The sequence below is a fragment of the Pocillopora verrucosa genome, chromosome 13 (genome assembly GCF_036669915.1).
Source record: "Pocillopora verrucosa isolate sample1 chromosome 13, ASM3666991v2, whole genome shotgun sequence".
Classification (NCBI taxonomy): domain Eukaryota; kingdom Metazoa; phylum Cnidaria; class Anthozoa; order Scleractinia; family Pocilloporidae; genus Pocillopora; species Pocillopora verrucosa.
Window position 1 is genome coordinate 13,250,746 of NC_089324.1, and position 16,862 is coordinate 13,267,607.

A 16,862-nucleotide genomic window follows, 5' to 3' on the forward strand; every position below is an offset into this window, starting at 1 on the left:
GATATGCGTAGGAGTTTTTAAAAACCTCAGCACATACAATGCTCCAGTCCGTTAACCATTTTCAAAGGTTTGATTGTCTTTTCAAAAGATATGTTTTTCACCCTGTCGGTTGAGACTGGAACAATACAAAGCCCTCTGTGACGGAAGTCCAGTTTTTTTTTCTTTTAAAGCACTTGCTGGGTTTTAAATTGATTTAGTAATTTATAATTTTAAAATGATTTACACAATCAAGTTTTATTATTTTATCAATATCGCTAGCTGGGTATGCAATTACTTTGGTCATTCAAACGATTTTACGATCAAATCATTTAAAAAAAATTTCACTTGCGGATTGAAAACCCCCGAAATATTATAATTTTTTGGCCATTTAAATCGATTGCGTAAGAGATAGTTTCCGCTTACTCAAAAAAACATAAGCTATTCCAACGCCTACGCGCGATCTAGGGTAGGTAATGCTAGATTTAAGTAGACCTGCCATAAAAAAGAAGCAACTTTGCAATCAAGGCACTGTTGAAGATTCAGGATGCAAGAATAGTCCTTTAAAGTGCACCTCAGTGTATTCTCCCGCCCCCCCCCCCACGTTTGCTGATTTGTTGCATTGTCCTGAAAAGTCGTTCAAGGTAAACTGATCCAATAAAGATAAAAGATATCAGGAAACGTAGCTTCAAGAACCTTTAATTACTTTTTCTACATTTTTATTAGGCATATTCTCAATTTTGAAAAGGTTAAGGTAATATGACTGAGTGGAGTCCAATTTGGTCTGTAATCATACGAGTGATGACAATATCAGATGACCGTGCAGCAGGTATTTATGAGACACATCTCCACTGTTTTTAGAGACATCAATGCTAAACTTAATTCAAAACGTTTTCATGACCCGTTTCTCTTTTATTGTCTTCTGAATGCAAACGAATCACGCTTTGAAATATTTATGTATTTTTGCATCAAGGTTTTGCAATAAGAGTTATGTGAAAAAAAACTTGCTCGGGTAAAGATCCTGAGGAACCACGGGGGAAAAGCTGTCCTTCAATCCAAATATTTTTTTTTCTTTTTCAAATTACCAGCATTAAACATTTGGAAATTTTCACTCAAGTCAAGCGATAGATATAGGATAAGTCACTCAGAGTTTTAATCAAAATCTTACGGATGATGTCTTGTTTATCTTTAAGAGGTTTTCTAGACTTCATTACTCTTTTTTTTTTTTTTGCAACACATGTATATATTTTCCCCCCATTGTAGTTTATTATCGTGTATTTACTATCATGGTATATTACGACAGAATAGCCTCGCATAGGGGAGCCGTAATAATAAAATGTATTTGTATTATGTTAAATATTTCATGGTTATACTGTAATAAAAATCTAAATTCGAGTTTCTCTTGTGTAAACCTCGACATTAAAACAAGGTGTCTTGTTAGTGGTGGTCCATAATCTGGTTGCTGAACACAAACAGCCTTATGTCTTCATGTACCGGTGTCTCTGCTACGATGAGTCAGCAATTTTCATTAAGCCTACCAGTTCTCCTCCATCTGTTGACCTGAGATTCACTGTAATATCTTTAAAACTGCCACCCGGAGCTCGCGAAGGCGCCAACAGTATAGGAAGGGATTGATGGCTGAGTTCATGAACACGACCGTTTCTGTGAAGATCCATTCATTTGTCCACAGATCGGGGAAAACGGAAGTTATTGCCTTGGTGATAAACATCGGCAAATAACAAAGAACCATAGTAATGAAATAGATAAAAGTGTTTTTGGCACTTTTGATTGATTTCTTCACGGTATGATTATATTCAGCATTTAATACCGCTTGTTGTTGGGCTTGAATCTGTAACTGATGCTGACGAACAATACGATAAATGTCAATGTAACAAGCACTGCAAGTCATAAGGCAAAGGATGATACAGAGAGCAATGGCTAGGAAGTAGGTGAGATCGCTCAGATGATGCGAGAAGGATAGCAACACGGCGATGATCCAAAGAGTTACCATTAGGTACCTGGCGCGACTTTTTGTCATCAGTTGCGGGTATCGCATGTGGTAGTGAAGAGATAAGGAACGATCAACTGCTATGGCTGTCATAGTGAAGAGGGAGACACCGCTAGCTGCAAAGGCTAAGGTAGCCATAGTTGTCTGCAGATAAGTCATCCCAGTTGCGGCATTTGCAATGTAAACCGGTTGTACAACCACGCCAACGAGAAGATCTGAAAGGGCCAAACTGTAGAGGAAAACTGTGTTTGAAGAAGAAATAGATGAAGTAGATGATGTTTTTAGAATGGCAGCCAGCACCAAGATGTTTCCAAAGATGGACAAGAGCATTAGTGGAACATTGAGGACACAATTTATGACAACGATTGTCTCAAGACGAGTGAAATCGTTTTCGGGTTTGCTTGAATAATTACTTACAAATTTACTTTCCATTTTCACACCTGCAGCCTGGTTCTTTAAATCTGTGCAATCACTTTTTATATAGCTTTAACCGGAAGAATACAGTCCAAAAAGTGTTTCCGCCGGTCTGAGAAAACACTGAGGTGCACTTTATAGGACTATTCTTGCATCTTGAATCTTCAACAGTGCCTTGATTGCAAAGTTGCTTGTTTCTCATGGCAGGCCCACTTAAATCTAGCATTATCTACCCTAGATCGCGCGTAGGCGTTGAAATAGCTTTTGTTTTTTTTAGTAAGAGGAAACTATCTCTTACGCAATATACGATCTAAATGGCCAAAAAAATCAGGAACGTATCAATTATCAAGCCTAAAAGCAAACTGCAATTTTTTTTCAAGCAAAAAAGAGTAAGAAGAACTCAAATTGGTCTCTCAACGGGTGTTGTGCAATGAGCAGGTAAAAAAAATTAACTTGTTGACACCCTTAATCTTGGAGTTTTCTCGCAACGTCAGATTTGACCTGAAAATAGCTTTGTCAGATCTTGGAGTTATTCTGCAATAGTTGATAATGGGATTAGAATTTATTTGACGAGGGATTATTCAATATCTGACGCTGAGTCCTTTGAGGATATTTGCTTTAGTGCAACTAATCTAATTATTTTCAGCGCTACCGCAATTTCTTTCATTAAAGTCCACATAATGACCCCTTTAAGCATTGGTGCTCCAATTTTCTAATTGTGACGTGCGGCATGTGTATCTCCATAATCCCTTGAGTTGTTTGACCAAGATGAATTAACAAATTTCTACTTGGGCTTGAAGCTAATTTCCTGTCCGTTTGCGATCAAATTGTTTAATGCGCATTGACGCAAAACACAAAGATGTCCAGTTGATGATGTGCTGTAATTTCATTTCTTAGAGGTGATATGTGAACAACAGGATACATCAGAGAGACGTGACAGTGTCAGAAATGTCAAAATCATGTCGTGAAGCTTTTTCCTCCTTCACTTGATAGGAACCTCAGGGGAAAAACGTCTTGGAGTAATTTGATGTCTGTCATACAACGCAGCAATTTACAATTGTGGTAGCCTTGAAAAGTGTTGGCGCCGCTATTAAAAGGCATGACGTGAAATGGTACCATGGCTTATAGTATATATCGTTTAACACAAACTCATCGCGCTTTGATTTATGTTACTGTCTTTCACAACTCAGAGGCTTAATTTCTATTGACCAATAGCAAAAAGAAGCTCTATTAATCACTACTCACATGGCATTATACTTTCCTGTGCTTTATTGGAAGTTCTGGATGGGGACATCTTATCTAACCTGCATCACGTCGTGCCCTATAAGTGAGCAGTGACAAGCTTAAAGTAAATCCTCGGTGCCTCTCTACACGACCTTGAGCTAGTTTCTAAGCCGCGCTAAAATACCGAGAGGCGTTACCCTTTTGCAATCTATTTTTTAGCGTCTTCATGGTAGTCAAGTAGGATTGACCCCCTCGCCTCGTAACCGTCAAAGAAACGAGACCGGGGATGGCCTGGCAGGAAGGTTTTTACGTCTTTTAATTTTCATCTCATCCCTTGGATACTTTTTATAATATCTCAGATGAATGAAAACCAATATCTTGTTTCATTTATGTGTTTATCTTTAGAGACAGTGGCATTCACATTTGAACGTCGGATATGACCTCAACGTGGCAAAGAACTCATTAAATGAGCGTACTCAATGAAGGCAGCAAAAAACTTGTCGAGGTCTCAGTGAAAAACAGCGCCATTGCACACTGGAATTTTTGGCAGCCGACATATGTGCAAAGTATCACAGGACGGAAATCAAAATTCCGGTTACGAATGCACAAAGAAAATCTTGAATAAACAATTTTGTTGAACTACCGACTGGAACGTATGACATAACTCGTTGATTTTATGCAAGTGGCGAAGGCTTATTCATCGGGTCTTACTTGTTGCCCGTGCATAATCTCTTCTTCAACCTGAATGCTGAGTAGAGCATCATGCAGGCTACCTGAAAGGTAGGGGAAGATTTATGTGTAACTCCATACATGTACTATTTTAAAAAAAAGACTCAGTCGTAGAGGTAATCTATTTTTTCGCCATTGTTTTGACTTATAAACAAACCGCATATAATGGAGTATGGCATTAGACTGAAATCTTGTTTAATTAAGAGTCTCTTTATCAATTCATGAATAAATTCTTTAGACAGTTTTGAAATACACCCAAATACACTGAAGCCTTTCTTTTTCTTGCCGTTTCCGTGAAGGTGTTCGTTTGGACCTAGTGATTTGGGTATGCTCTCTTGTCTTGATTCCTCGGTCATCTCGATAGCGAGACTTGGCTTTTTTGATGGATGCAAGACCATTCTTGATCGATTCTGCTCATTTGCTTGCACGTGAGGACGTATCATTGTATTAAATCGCATGCTAACATCAATCGTTATTCATTATACCACGAAGCTCTTTCGCGCTACCGTCGATGGCATCAATTCCACTACGCTTTGTTTACTTTTTTCTGCCAATTCATAAGCTTAGAGAATATATATAATTGTTCAAAATCAAAATAAAATCTTCGATTGGATAAATCGATAGAAAGAGCGATCTAACATTTTTTTTGAAGTAAACTTATAATATTAGTATTTTTTATTTTTCATGCAAAAAGGACAAGTGCGAAACATTCGAATGTGTCAAGATTGTTCTTTAATTACTTTCAAGTTCCATGACAACAGTTGTAAAGTGAAAAAAGGAAACTATGACAACAGTATATCTTAGCCAAAAATTTCCACGATATTTACCTTTTCTTTATGGAAAATTTATATTTTTTGCATGAAGACAGTTTAAAACTTATCCTTTTGTTATGAGATGAGGTTTCAGCGCTCGTTATCGAAAAAACGTTGCTTTCTGTTGCTGGCGTTTTTCGCTGCCGTTACAGTGTTAGTTCAAAATGCCATCGTCATTCTAGTGTCGTTTTGTAACAACAATTTTTGTTATTGGAGGCTCGGAAACTTCGAAAGCCGTCATTCAAGAATGATTGGTAAGATTTTGTTATACACTTATTATGTTTGTTAACCTATGTAGATTTTTTTTTAGATCAGCACTGATGGGTAAAAATGGTTATCAAAAGATATCTTAAGTGTACATATCTGCCAGTAATACATTTCTGAAATTTTGTGAGAGACACGGTCGCCTTGCCGTTAATGCGTTGTTTTTGCTATACAAGGATTTCTAATCCTCCCTCCCCCCCCCCTCCCTCCACCTGCATTTTGTCACGTATCCTTAAGAAAATTCTCCAGTAACAATTAAAACTCCTGTTTGAGGAGGAGAGAGGCACAGCCAAGTTTTCCTGATGACACGAATTTGAGTCCATCGTTGCACACTTACGGGGACATTCATATGAAAATACACCAGCAAAGTGGGGTCTGTTCAAATTATGGGGACATTTTCGCTTCCCCAGAAAAAAAGTCTTATTTAATAGGTAGTCTTTTAAAAATAAATCGTCATAATGAGTACTTCTTTTTGTGTGTAAGTGTGTGTATGTGCTTTGTTTTGCTTTTACTTTGTTTCGTTTTGTTTTGTTCTGTTACTTTGGTATAAATGTTTTTCTACTTTTTCTGCTGCGATTTTTTGAGAGACACGGTGACCCTGCCGTTAGCGTGGTGTTTATGATAAACGGTGGGTTTCTTACCCTCCCCCCCCCCCTTCCTGTTTGTTACTGTTTGTTTGTTTTTTTTTTCTTTTTTTGTATGAATGTTTCCTATATTTTCCTTTTTAACGAACTTTTTACTCAAAAAAAAAAAAAATTAATCAAGTAGTCTACTTCCATCAGGTTTGCATATTATGGCAAGTATAACACCATAATTGTACTCTGTACTTTTACTTATTTCACCAGAAGGATTTTTTTCTCTTCAAGTTTATATATTGGCAATTTTTTCACCAGACCTCTTTGCAAGAAATAAAAGTCCAGAAGTTATAGAAAGACTGGATAGCCGTTTACAAGTTGACTCTACCGTAAAAACTGTCGGTTGGCTGCCTGAGGAAGATTGTGAGTATGGAATACAGACATTTTTTTGTCATATTCAAATCTTGTGAGCACTACGAAATTCTGGAATCACGCTGACTGAAATGTGAGTATTTATGCCTATTGCGCGCCAATTTTTTCGTTCTTTCTTTCTCTTAAGCCGAAAAACCTAGCAAATGTGAAATTCCTGAAGATTCAAGATTTCCCCTATGTTCTTTCAAAGTAAAGGTACGTTTTCAAAAAGATATTTTACGGGAAAACGATTTAATTAACTAATTTTGTATATTTCCTAAAGAAAGTTTATTCATGATTTCTCTACTGTTTATTATCTTTTAGTCTTTCCCTGATTCATGGAATCCTAAATGCCACGATGGAAAACATAAGGTGAATCTGGATGATAGCTGTTCTGTGATTCAATATCTCAGTGAGGTTAGTAAATTTCCGATCACAAATTACTTGTAAAACTGCTTCATGATTCAATGGTTGCCACGCAAATGAGAATCATCAATATTTTGTCTTTTCTATGATGGTGTATGTTTTTGCTTTCTTGTAACACTTAGGTCGAAGCATGGTGTCCAGTTCTGCCATGGCGACAAGACATGGATCCCTTCAAGCCATCAGTTAATCAATCAAAGGTTTGTGCAAGGCTCACGGCAAAATCTGGTAACAATTCATATAAATAGAAATTTTGTTCTTATAAATATTGTCATGGCAACTTCCTTTTGCTAAAACTAACGCTGAAAGTGACTCCTATTTCGTAATCTCTTGAAGCCTCTTGACAAAATATATATCTTTGTAAAACAATTAAAACTTTTTGTTAGTAGACTCTGTTCACTTACAGAATCCGTACTGTTCTAGGCAAAGATTCGCACAGATGTATCGGGATTACTAAAGCAACTTACTGATGACCGTTATGCCTGGATGAGAATTCGCATCACCGAAACATGGCCGCAATGGATAGAAGCCGTCAAAGAGCTTGCTATCAGGCAGGGCATATCAGAGAGGAAAAAGAAAAAGGTGATAATATTTTAACTTAATTTTGGTAACTCTCAGATATTTTTCTGGAAACAACCATTCTTCCGCTATTGTTTTCGTGCTTGGTAAACAGCGATTTTTTTCTTCTTCAGATCGCTCTTTATATGGGAAGCTTAGAATTCAATTTTAAGATCTTTATGGAGGCCTTCAATGGTGGCGTTCTGGGAGAACTCAGCCAGTGGAGTGACGTCATGAGTGTTCTGTACATATTGGGACATGATTTGGTAATCACGTCGGACAAAAAAGACTTGCCAAAGTAAGTGCGTGAGTGCTCTTCGAGTTCTACTTTACAAGTATCAAGAGGACAGGGTTCATGTTATGCAACTCTTAGAGAATACGGGACGTGATGAAGGGAAAGAGACAACGGCAACGGAACAGTTATTGGAAATTACCGGAATTTGTTCTCTCATAAATGCTGCAGTCTGATTAGAAACGCTTTTCGCCATCTGTTCCGTGAGTGGGTAGAGTGAGTAACCATACAGAGTGTGATCGTTAAATAAAAAATGCAATGAAAAAAAAAACCGTGCCTTTTTTTGTCAATTTAAGTTTTGAACTATTAGCACATTCGTATCTAAAAAATGATATTTTTCGGAATCGCCTATGGCTAATTTATTTCGGTATTTTATACCAAGAGAGGTTGCAATTTATCCATTTCAATTCAAGAGTCTTAGTTTTAAAGATAAAAATGATTTTTGTGTAGATAGGAAGTTGGAAAATTTAAACGTTAGTTGTCCGTCTTGCTCTCCTCCTTAAACTTTGTGACCTTCTTTTTTGCAGTATCATCACACCTCCTGACTCGGACGGCTGTGCTTCCAGGAAACTGAACGACAGTTTGGATCTGATATTCACTGATATCATAGGTGTTGAAAAATTGCGTGATGCTAGTGGAGCACATCAATCTCGATACAGGTTAGACACACTGGCTTAAGACGTTTCCTTTTCGATTTTAAATGTTTAGATTACAGACGTTAAATTCTGCATGGCTCAGTGTAAATTTACACGGAGTTGATCATCACCGCAAAGCTTTTAGCTCACCACAAATTACGTTAATTTTTGATGTTTAGCGGGTCATTGAAAATTGTCATAAGAATAGATAAAGATATTTAGAGACAGAATAAAAAAAAATAAAAACAAAAACAAAACAAAAACAAAAAAAAAAGTACGAAATTTAAACTTTGCTTGACCACTATTTCATGTAAGCGCTTACAAACACGTGATCCTCCACGGTCAATCTGCCTCGATTAAAAAGCAAATGGGGTCGTGTAAGGAGGCCTCGGGGTTTTCAAAAGCTAATGGGATACTAGTATGGCCAAGAATTGAAAACATTAGTATTGCATATGACAATCTAATATATTTCGAGTTGAGCGTGCTTTCTCTGTGTAAGGATCTGTTACACTAAAAGGCGCGTACAGTAAGTACAAAAACAATAGAGATAACGCATAGTAGGTATTTAAGAGGAAAGCTTCATTTTTTTGCGTTCCAGAAATGTTCTAATAAAATAAAGTATCTCGCGATAAAATCAAAATATCGCGAGATAAATGGGAAATTGTTATTACGCACATGATGAGTTGTCACGCACGTTGTTTCCGTGGACGAGACGACAATGGTTGCAACAGTTGGAAATTTCTTTCTTAACGGGGTTGGCGATGCAGAAGTCACATCTAGAAATTTACAAATCTGCAGAGTAATCTCAAAGATTAGATAATCCACACGTGTTCTCAGACACTGACAGCCATCTCTGAACATGTCTCGTAAGATTTCACAAAATCAAGATTTACTGTACTGATTCACAGAGCTATGTGCCGTAGAAGTATTCTAAATTACCATCCAATGATCTTTTCACGAAAATAAAACACTCTTGACCTCAAAACATACCTCCTCGACTGTTGCAGCCATTGTCGTCCACGGAGACACCTGGCGTGACAGCCGATCACGTGGGACCTAACATTTTCCCATTTATCGCACGATAAAAGAAAATGTAGCATGTCCTCTGTAGGCCACCGTAATCTAGAGACTTTTTCTCTCAAAATTTGGCTAAAAAACTCATGCGTTTGGAGAAGTCTGTTTGCTTCCCCCATTTCTGACCTTTCTCAGTTGTATTCCCATTCAAATTAAATTTGTGTAATCACATAAGGCTTCCATCAACAAGCTGAGGACCCATCCACATTAAAACAGCTTATAACTTGGCTCCTATAGCGTTATTATTTGACTCCACAATATTAATTTCCCAGAGATTGGCATTTTCATGTATTTATTTAATAATTCGTTTATTTCTTTTTGCTCTACTTCTTCCTCACTTAGATGCAAAATTCGTGTCCTTGACTCATTTGGATCTGACGCCGAATTCAACTTCGCGTTTTACAAGGAGAATATTCCTGGAGGGAGATCCGTGTGGGGAAGCTTAAATCTGCTCCTTCCACAGTTTATGACTATGTACCGTGAGTTATGGTTTTCCATTATTTTACGTGGCTATCACTTGTTTTTTTTGGTCTGCTTTTTTTTATACCTTTTATGTAACTCGATGGTAGATTATTTTTGGGAGCATTTATAGCATTTCGAAGTCATTATTATCACAGGCATACTTAAATTATCTAAGCAACTCAAAATTTTTGTGAGTCATATGTACGTTCATGCTTCCTCATCAAAATGATTTGGTGTGTTTTTATGCTAGCCTGTTTTGCTATGTTTTGTTTTATTTCATTTTGTGTTTTGCTGGTTGTATGTTTTATACCGTGTTTTGCTTTCTTTTATTTTATGTTTGTTTTTTATTTAGTCCTAGCTTTTTGTCTCTATTTTCAGCGCACAGTCCTGATAATTCGTTCGTTGGCTTTGCTGTTCCAGATAAGAAGCATCTAGTGGAAACAAAAGTTACAAGAATAGGAACAAAAGCGCTTGTTTACGGAAAAATGCCTTTTTTCTGGGAGGTAAGGAAACTCACAAGTTCATCTGCAACGAGATTAAGGTCCTATATCAATCGTCTGATGATGAGGTTCGGTCACAAAAGTCCTTATGAATTTCGTTAATAAGTTTATCACTTTAAACTCTAAAAGTTACTAGTCTGTAAATTATCCTTCCATAATTAGAACTGAATCAAACAGTAGGGCCATAAAAATATTGAAATTGAGCGCGAACGAAGGAAGTAAGCCTCTTGATTGTTAACCAATACTCCTTAATTATTAATACAATGGAAAATGTGTAGAGAACAGAATGGAGAAAATAAGGATCGGTGTTAGTATCCAAGAGCTGCACACATACCCCTTCCTAACCCACCAATAGTCATTTGATAACAAATTGGGTTTAATGTTGAGTTAGGGGAGGTTTAGGTGTGAAGTTTCTCAGATACTGATATGAATATACCTACTGATTTTTTGATCTAAAGGGGGGCTGGGAGTTCTCTCATAATTCAATTCTTTTAAGGGTAAACTAAAGTTGCGATAGGGCACATAAGAAAATAGAACCCATGAATAAATGAGCGCAACTTAACAGAAAAATGCTATTGCAGCTTTAAATTAAAATTGCATTCTCTTTAGGGCAAGAGACATTATCTCGATATAATCAAGAAGTACTTCCCTGAAGTCCATGCCAACATTGGAACGAAAAACGTGAGGAAATTTGTTTTGTTTGCTTGTACTGAAGTTTCACGAACGAAATTACAATAATTGCATCAAAAATCATTTAACTCCGCACTGATTTGTATTGAATACTACACATTGTGACTCAAATCTGACCTTATCTGTGAATGAAAAACAAACCGACAATTACTGTCGGCTCCGGGTTAACCCCCTATTCATGTTTATATACAAAATAAATAGCCTGCATGTTGCCTCGCGCGTCATATTTTTGTTCTTACCACATTTTGAAGTCATCTGTGATCAAATACTGAACCGACGCACGGCAACGTGGAACCTATGTCAAGCACAGCTGGAGATCTAGGGAAAATTCGTGTATGTCAAGTCAACCTATTTGTTTATTTGACGATTTATTTCTTTCATTATTTATCTTTTTACTTTTGTCAGGAGAGCGAGCTTCTTAAGTATGAAGTCCCAGAATATATCATCAATCACGGCATAGTGAACATAACCACGCTATTGAGTCTCTTCCAGAGTAGTAAGGTAAAGAGTGAGTAGCCACAACTTTTTTTTCTACTTTTAACAAAAACCAAAGAAAAAAGAGCACAAAATGACTGAAAAACAAAACAGCTTTAAACAACGTGGGGTAAAGAGAAAAGTCGCTCGCTCTCAACTAAACTTCAATTTCGACTTCTTTGCCAATCATAGTGCGCGTTATATTGGCCACAAGCCCGAGCCATATAATCAAGATCATTAGTATATACTAAAACAGTGCATAGCGTTGATGGCACACCATGATTGGCTACTCCAACTCTGAATATCCTTTGTTATTTAGCAACTTGCATAGGATTTGCACCCGAAAATATTGCAATCGTTGCAGAGATAATGATCAAAAAAATATATGTTTGTGCTACTTTATCTCACCGTCTTAGTATATACTAAAACAACTCAGTGTCGGTGACAAGCAGTAGATATTTAACTCACCGCTTACAAGCTCGGTAAATATCCACCAGTGGCCACCTCAGCTAATATGGATAGTTTTTAATTATGATGCATTCCTCTTTAATTATATCATCATTCTTTAATCATTTTTTAATCAGGTTTTTGTGGGTCTTGGAATGCCATTCGAAGGACCAGCAGCTCTCGAGGCACTGGCTAATGGATGTTTCTTTATAAATCCCAAGGTATATCAGAGAATCATTATTATGTCAACAGCGTGCTTTTTTCTACATCCCTATTACTACGTTATTACCACCCTTGTGCAATTTTTTTCGTGTTAACGTATATGGCCCTGGGGATGAGCACTCGTCAGGCCGCGATGAAAAAAGTACATAGAAAAAAAAAATTATGAACGAGCTTATATCCTCCAATTTTTCTTGAAGTTTATTCCGGCATACGATCGTCTCAATCACGGATTTTTCGCAGGAAAACCCATGAATAGGAAGGTATGTATGCTATAAATTATACCCATGTTCCTACTAACACCACATGAATTAATTGTTGCGCTTCTTTTTTTTCTTTTCGCAATAGGAAGGGTTACGTTTAAGTTATATATCCGTTATTTACCAAAGTTGTTCGGTCAAGATGGTTAAATCTGACAAGCTTTGTTCTCTTTTTGAGTCTCTGTGCACTCAGACGAAGTCAAGGTCCCTAAAACCTAAAAAAAAGAAAATTAAACGATAAAAATTAAAGTTTACAACCGTTCAATCTTGACCGAACAAACATAGTCAATAAAGGGCTTATCATATAGCAGAACAATTTCAACCAGCATGCTTTTTACGCCACCTCTCGATCAGCTAGGGACATCCAAACGTTCATTTTACTCACATTTTTAGGCAAGGTATTTCCGTGGTACATCTGTAATTAAATGTTAATTATTCCCTCATTATTTTATCCGATTAATATTTTTTTTGGTGTTAGATCACATCTCAAAATCCATACGCCGAGGTATTCATTGGAAAACCATTTGTACAAACAGTTGACATCAAAAATCAAGCAGAGGTTGAAGAGGCCGTGAGGAACATACTTCAGTCAAAGGTAAGTTAATAACATCTTCGTGACACTAGGGAAACGTCTCTTTGGATAATTTTTACTTGAGTTTTGTGGGTAACCTTACATTGCATCGGTTTTTACTTCACCTATCTCTGAGATTGGTCTGAAAGACTTTCGCCCCTTGTCTCAATCAATTATTGGAAATGAAAATCAATCGTGACTTAGTCACTCGCATTTTCCGGCACTTATAAGATAGCCCGAAATTGATTAAAAATGAAAAGTGGTCCGGCATCTGTATGAACTGATTGAGAAAAAAACACTCTTTCACAACAAACGAACAGAAGGCTGTAGATGCCAGGATTTTAGGGACTGGTATTTAAAAATGACCGAGCAATTCCAAGCCCCTTCAGCCAGTTTGGTCCTTTATACTCTAGGGTCTCATTGGCTAATTTTTACATTTCCTTTGTCTTGATTGCCGCATTGATTACTTTCAGTGATTTTTCTCTACGAATAAGCTTCAAATTGAAATGCATTCTTTTGTGATTGCATTTTGGTTGGTCCATAGAGATTATTTTGAAAAACCTTGACCCAAAACGGAAAATACTCGAAGCCACACGTACTTTCAGAAGTTATAAAATGCATTGTTTTAAAAGTGTAAGTTCGACTGAGAGATACTATATCATTGTTTGGGGCAAGCCAGCTTTACCAATAAAAATCGAGAGGAAGAGACAATTTTCAATTTTTTTGCTTTTGTTTTGTTTTTTTTAAATAATTTTCAAGTTGTTTTATTTTGCAGGCCACCCCACACTTGCCATACGAGTTCACGGTTCTAGGGATGTTAGAGAGACTAAATGCTTATGTAGAATATCAGGTATGCGATCTATTCCTACGTTCCTTATCTCTTGCTCAGTATTTCTCATCCTTGATAATCAGGAATAATAAAACCCATCCAATCCTGCCAGCCCTAATGAAGAGGAATTCAGATTTCTATGCCATGAGTAGTGCCTTGTAGGGGCTTATTTAGTTACTTGGCGTGCTTGTTGGCTTTTTTGATTTTTGGGGGGGGGGGGGGGGGGTTTGTTGCTGTTATAATTATTGTTGTTGTTTTGTGTGAGTGTGTTTTTTTTTTTCAATTTCTTTTGATTCCATACTTTTAAATCTACGATAAACTTCACATCCTACAATTGTGTAATCGTGGTACATAATATCCTAAATCATACTTAATAATGGTTTTCTTCTGAGCCTGAGAGCCGGCCCTAATTATACATAATTTATACTACGGGACACGCATTTTTCCACCTGCGGGAAGAGTCGGGGAGAGGTTTGCCGGGGGTCTGGCGCTAATGGCATTCCCAGACCCCAGGTAGACCTCCAGCTGGCTCGCGTTGCTCAAACAGGCCTCATCCTTTCCTGCAGGCAGAGAAATGCTGGTGCCTAAGTGGTAATAATGAAGGCCTGCTTGAAAACTAGTTTTTACTATGCACTGCTTATGTTACTAGCATCAATAATTACGGCACGGAGAACGGCTTACCATCTCCCTGATTAAATACTTCATGGCCGACTTTACTCTCACTTCAACTTTGCTCTCTCTCTTTCTGAGATTTATCTTTTCTATTAAAATTTTCGTTTTACTCTGGGTGAGAGAGAGGTTGTGTCTTTGAAGAAATGATGGTTTTTCCTTAACTCAGGACTTTTGTCGCCTTAATGACTGGCCTCCTATCAAAGAACTGAAAACCGCGATCAGTAAAGATGGCCAATCGTGTGAGTTTGCGTGTCTGGACAAGGGTCTCGTGTGTGAGCCTACTTTCTTCCCATTGATCAACACAAGAGACACATTCAAAAGGTAAGAAGATTACGAGTATACAATTTTTCGGTCTTTTAACCATTTAACCCTTTAACCCTTTTTTCACTGTAGTTAATAGAGCAAATATATAAAGATACATTCTGACTCACTAAACCCTCCGTTTTCCGACTTTTCCATGCAAGAAACGGTACCATTTTTCTTCCCTTTTGAAACTTTTTTCGAAAATATTTGTTTCTGGACGTTTGAATGTAATCGATAGGCAAAATGATGCGTTTTCGAACGAAAACGCTCCATTGTGTGGGGATTTAATTTCATCCTTTCTTTTATCAGTGCCGGGATGCCCTGCAATGCATCAACGATAGAACCACGTGACAGCATTCTAGCTCCATCAATGAACACAGCAGACAACACGTGCATGCTACAGAATGAGGCACTCCTATTTAGCTGCCGAGCGGCAAAGGCTGGTGTCGTTCGTATCTGCCCTTGCCGCTCCTACCGCAAAGAACAAGTTGCACTGTGTGAATCGTGCTTGGGAAGCTGACACCACTGACGGCAAAATAACTAACATGTTAAAACCAATATGTTTATATTCTCTTGGCTACTGATTTGTGAATGCGGGTTTCCAGACGTTTCACCATCCATAAGATGATTACAGAGGAATACACCAGCCACGAAACTCAGCCTTAGGTCTCAGCACTAGATCAAGAAAAGTACAGTTTGATCTCTTAAGAGAATAGCGCGTTTTGACCAAACGTTGTAGAACAATTTATTGTAATGACACCTGAAGACTGAAACGATGAATCACGTATACGCATCCAACTTATGTCCACAAATCTTCTTTCTAAAGGAGATGTAAACGTGTAACAGTTTCGTACAAGTTCGTTGACGAATATTTTTTTTTAATTCTCTTGCATTCCCTTGTTAAAGTGCCTTTGAAAAAATCCTCAAGTTTCATGTTCAGAAATGTGATTTTTCTAACTTCACAAAAGAGCAGTGACATTTAAAACTAGTTTCCAATATATAGCCAATCCTATCGAATATCAAGTAGTTTTTTTGGAGATTTTTGTCTGTTTAAAATTTGTCTCGGAATTACTCATAGTGAACGAGTTAGAGGGGTATGAATATGGCTGCCTATCCCTAACCCAAACTAGACCATTTAGCTCATTAAAAAACGTAACTATTTTAGCATTCAGAGGAGATTTTCTTAGCCCACAAAGGAACTGTGACTTTGAGACTTATATGTTACAAAGCGTTAATGGCGCTTTTTTAGCTCACTAAAAATTGTTTCTATTTTTAGGAGATTTTCTCAGTCCACAAAGAACCTGTGACGTTGAAACATTTCGTTGTGCCCATCTTATTGCGATATCTCTAACGAACCTTTAATTGTCTCGGAATTCTCCTTATTGACCGAGACATAAAGGCATGAGAAATAAAACAATAGAAACTCGTAAATGATCTTTTGAAGCTACCTTCCTAACCCTTGTTGAAAGTTTTATTATTTTGCTTACCAATCAAACGTTATTCAGAGAGGATTTCGTTGACCCACACAAGAGCTGTGACTTTGAAACTTAAGCAACACCGACGGCTAATTGCGCTCTTCGAACGTGTTAGACATTGTTCTCAAAAATTTTATATTAAGCAAAGATATGAGCCTAATATTGTGACAACAAAATTCCGTTATTAAACATTAGTAGACAAGTAATTGACCCTTATAAAACATGGTCGATGTTGCATATCGAAACAGTAAAATTACACTGACGACTGACAGGAATGGAACTAGTTAGAGAGGCATTAGAACGGGCGAAACAAAGAGGCATAACATACAAAATTATTTCAATAATTCCTAACATTTTAAGAAAAAATTAAACTTAACTACAATAGAAATTTATATTGGGACTATGCCCTTATAGAATTTTTGATAATAACTACAATCATATAGTTAACAACTGTTTAAAATATTTAAATTTTACTAATAAATACTTAACAAATAGATTCCAAGTTTCCTTGCGTCTGTTCAGTAATAGATCACACATGACGTCAAAATGTGGTAAGAACAAAAAA

The 16,862-nt window shown here is 37.1% G+C and overlaps 2 protein-coding genes across 2 annotated transcripts; one reads left to right on the forward strand and one right to left on the reverse strand.

The window, feature by feature from the left end:
* Window positions 1-1,543: 1,543 nt before the first annotated feature.
* LOC131776018 (adenosine receptor A2b-like) lies at window positions 1,544-2,416 on the reverse strand. Its single transcript, XM_059092155.2, has one exon. The coding sequence runs from the start codon at window positions 2,414-2,416 to the stop codon at window positions 1,544-1,546; it is 873 nt and encodes a 290-aa protein (XP_058948138.2).
* Window positions 2,417-4,925: 2,509 nt separating this feature from the next.
* On the forward strand, window positions 4,926-16,793 carry LOC131776029 (alpha-1,6-mannosylglycoprotein 6-beta-N-acetylglucosaminyltransferase A). The gene is made up of 18 exons (XM_066159927.1): window positions 4,926-5,417; window positions 6,321-6,425; window positions 6,562-6,629; window positions 6,738-6,830; window positions 6,962-7,036; window positions 7,260-7,418; window positions 7,529-7,692; window positions 8,214-8,345; window positions 9,738-9,874; window positions 10,236-10,360; window positions 10,967-11,038; window positions 11,453-11,548; window positions 12,106-12,189; window positions 12,388-12,450; window positions 12,926-13,042; window positions 13,794-13,868; window positions 14,686-14,840; window positions 15,132-16,793. Exons 1-18 carry the CDS (start codon window positions 5,246-5,248, stop codon window positions 15,340-15,342), a joined length of 2,103 nt encoding a protein of 700 aa, XP_066016024.1. The 5' UTR covers window positions 4,926-5,245; the 3' UTR covers window positions 15,343-16,793.
* Window positions 16,794-16,862: the final 69 nt, after the last annotated feature.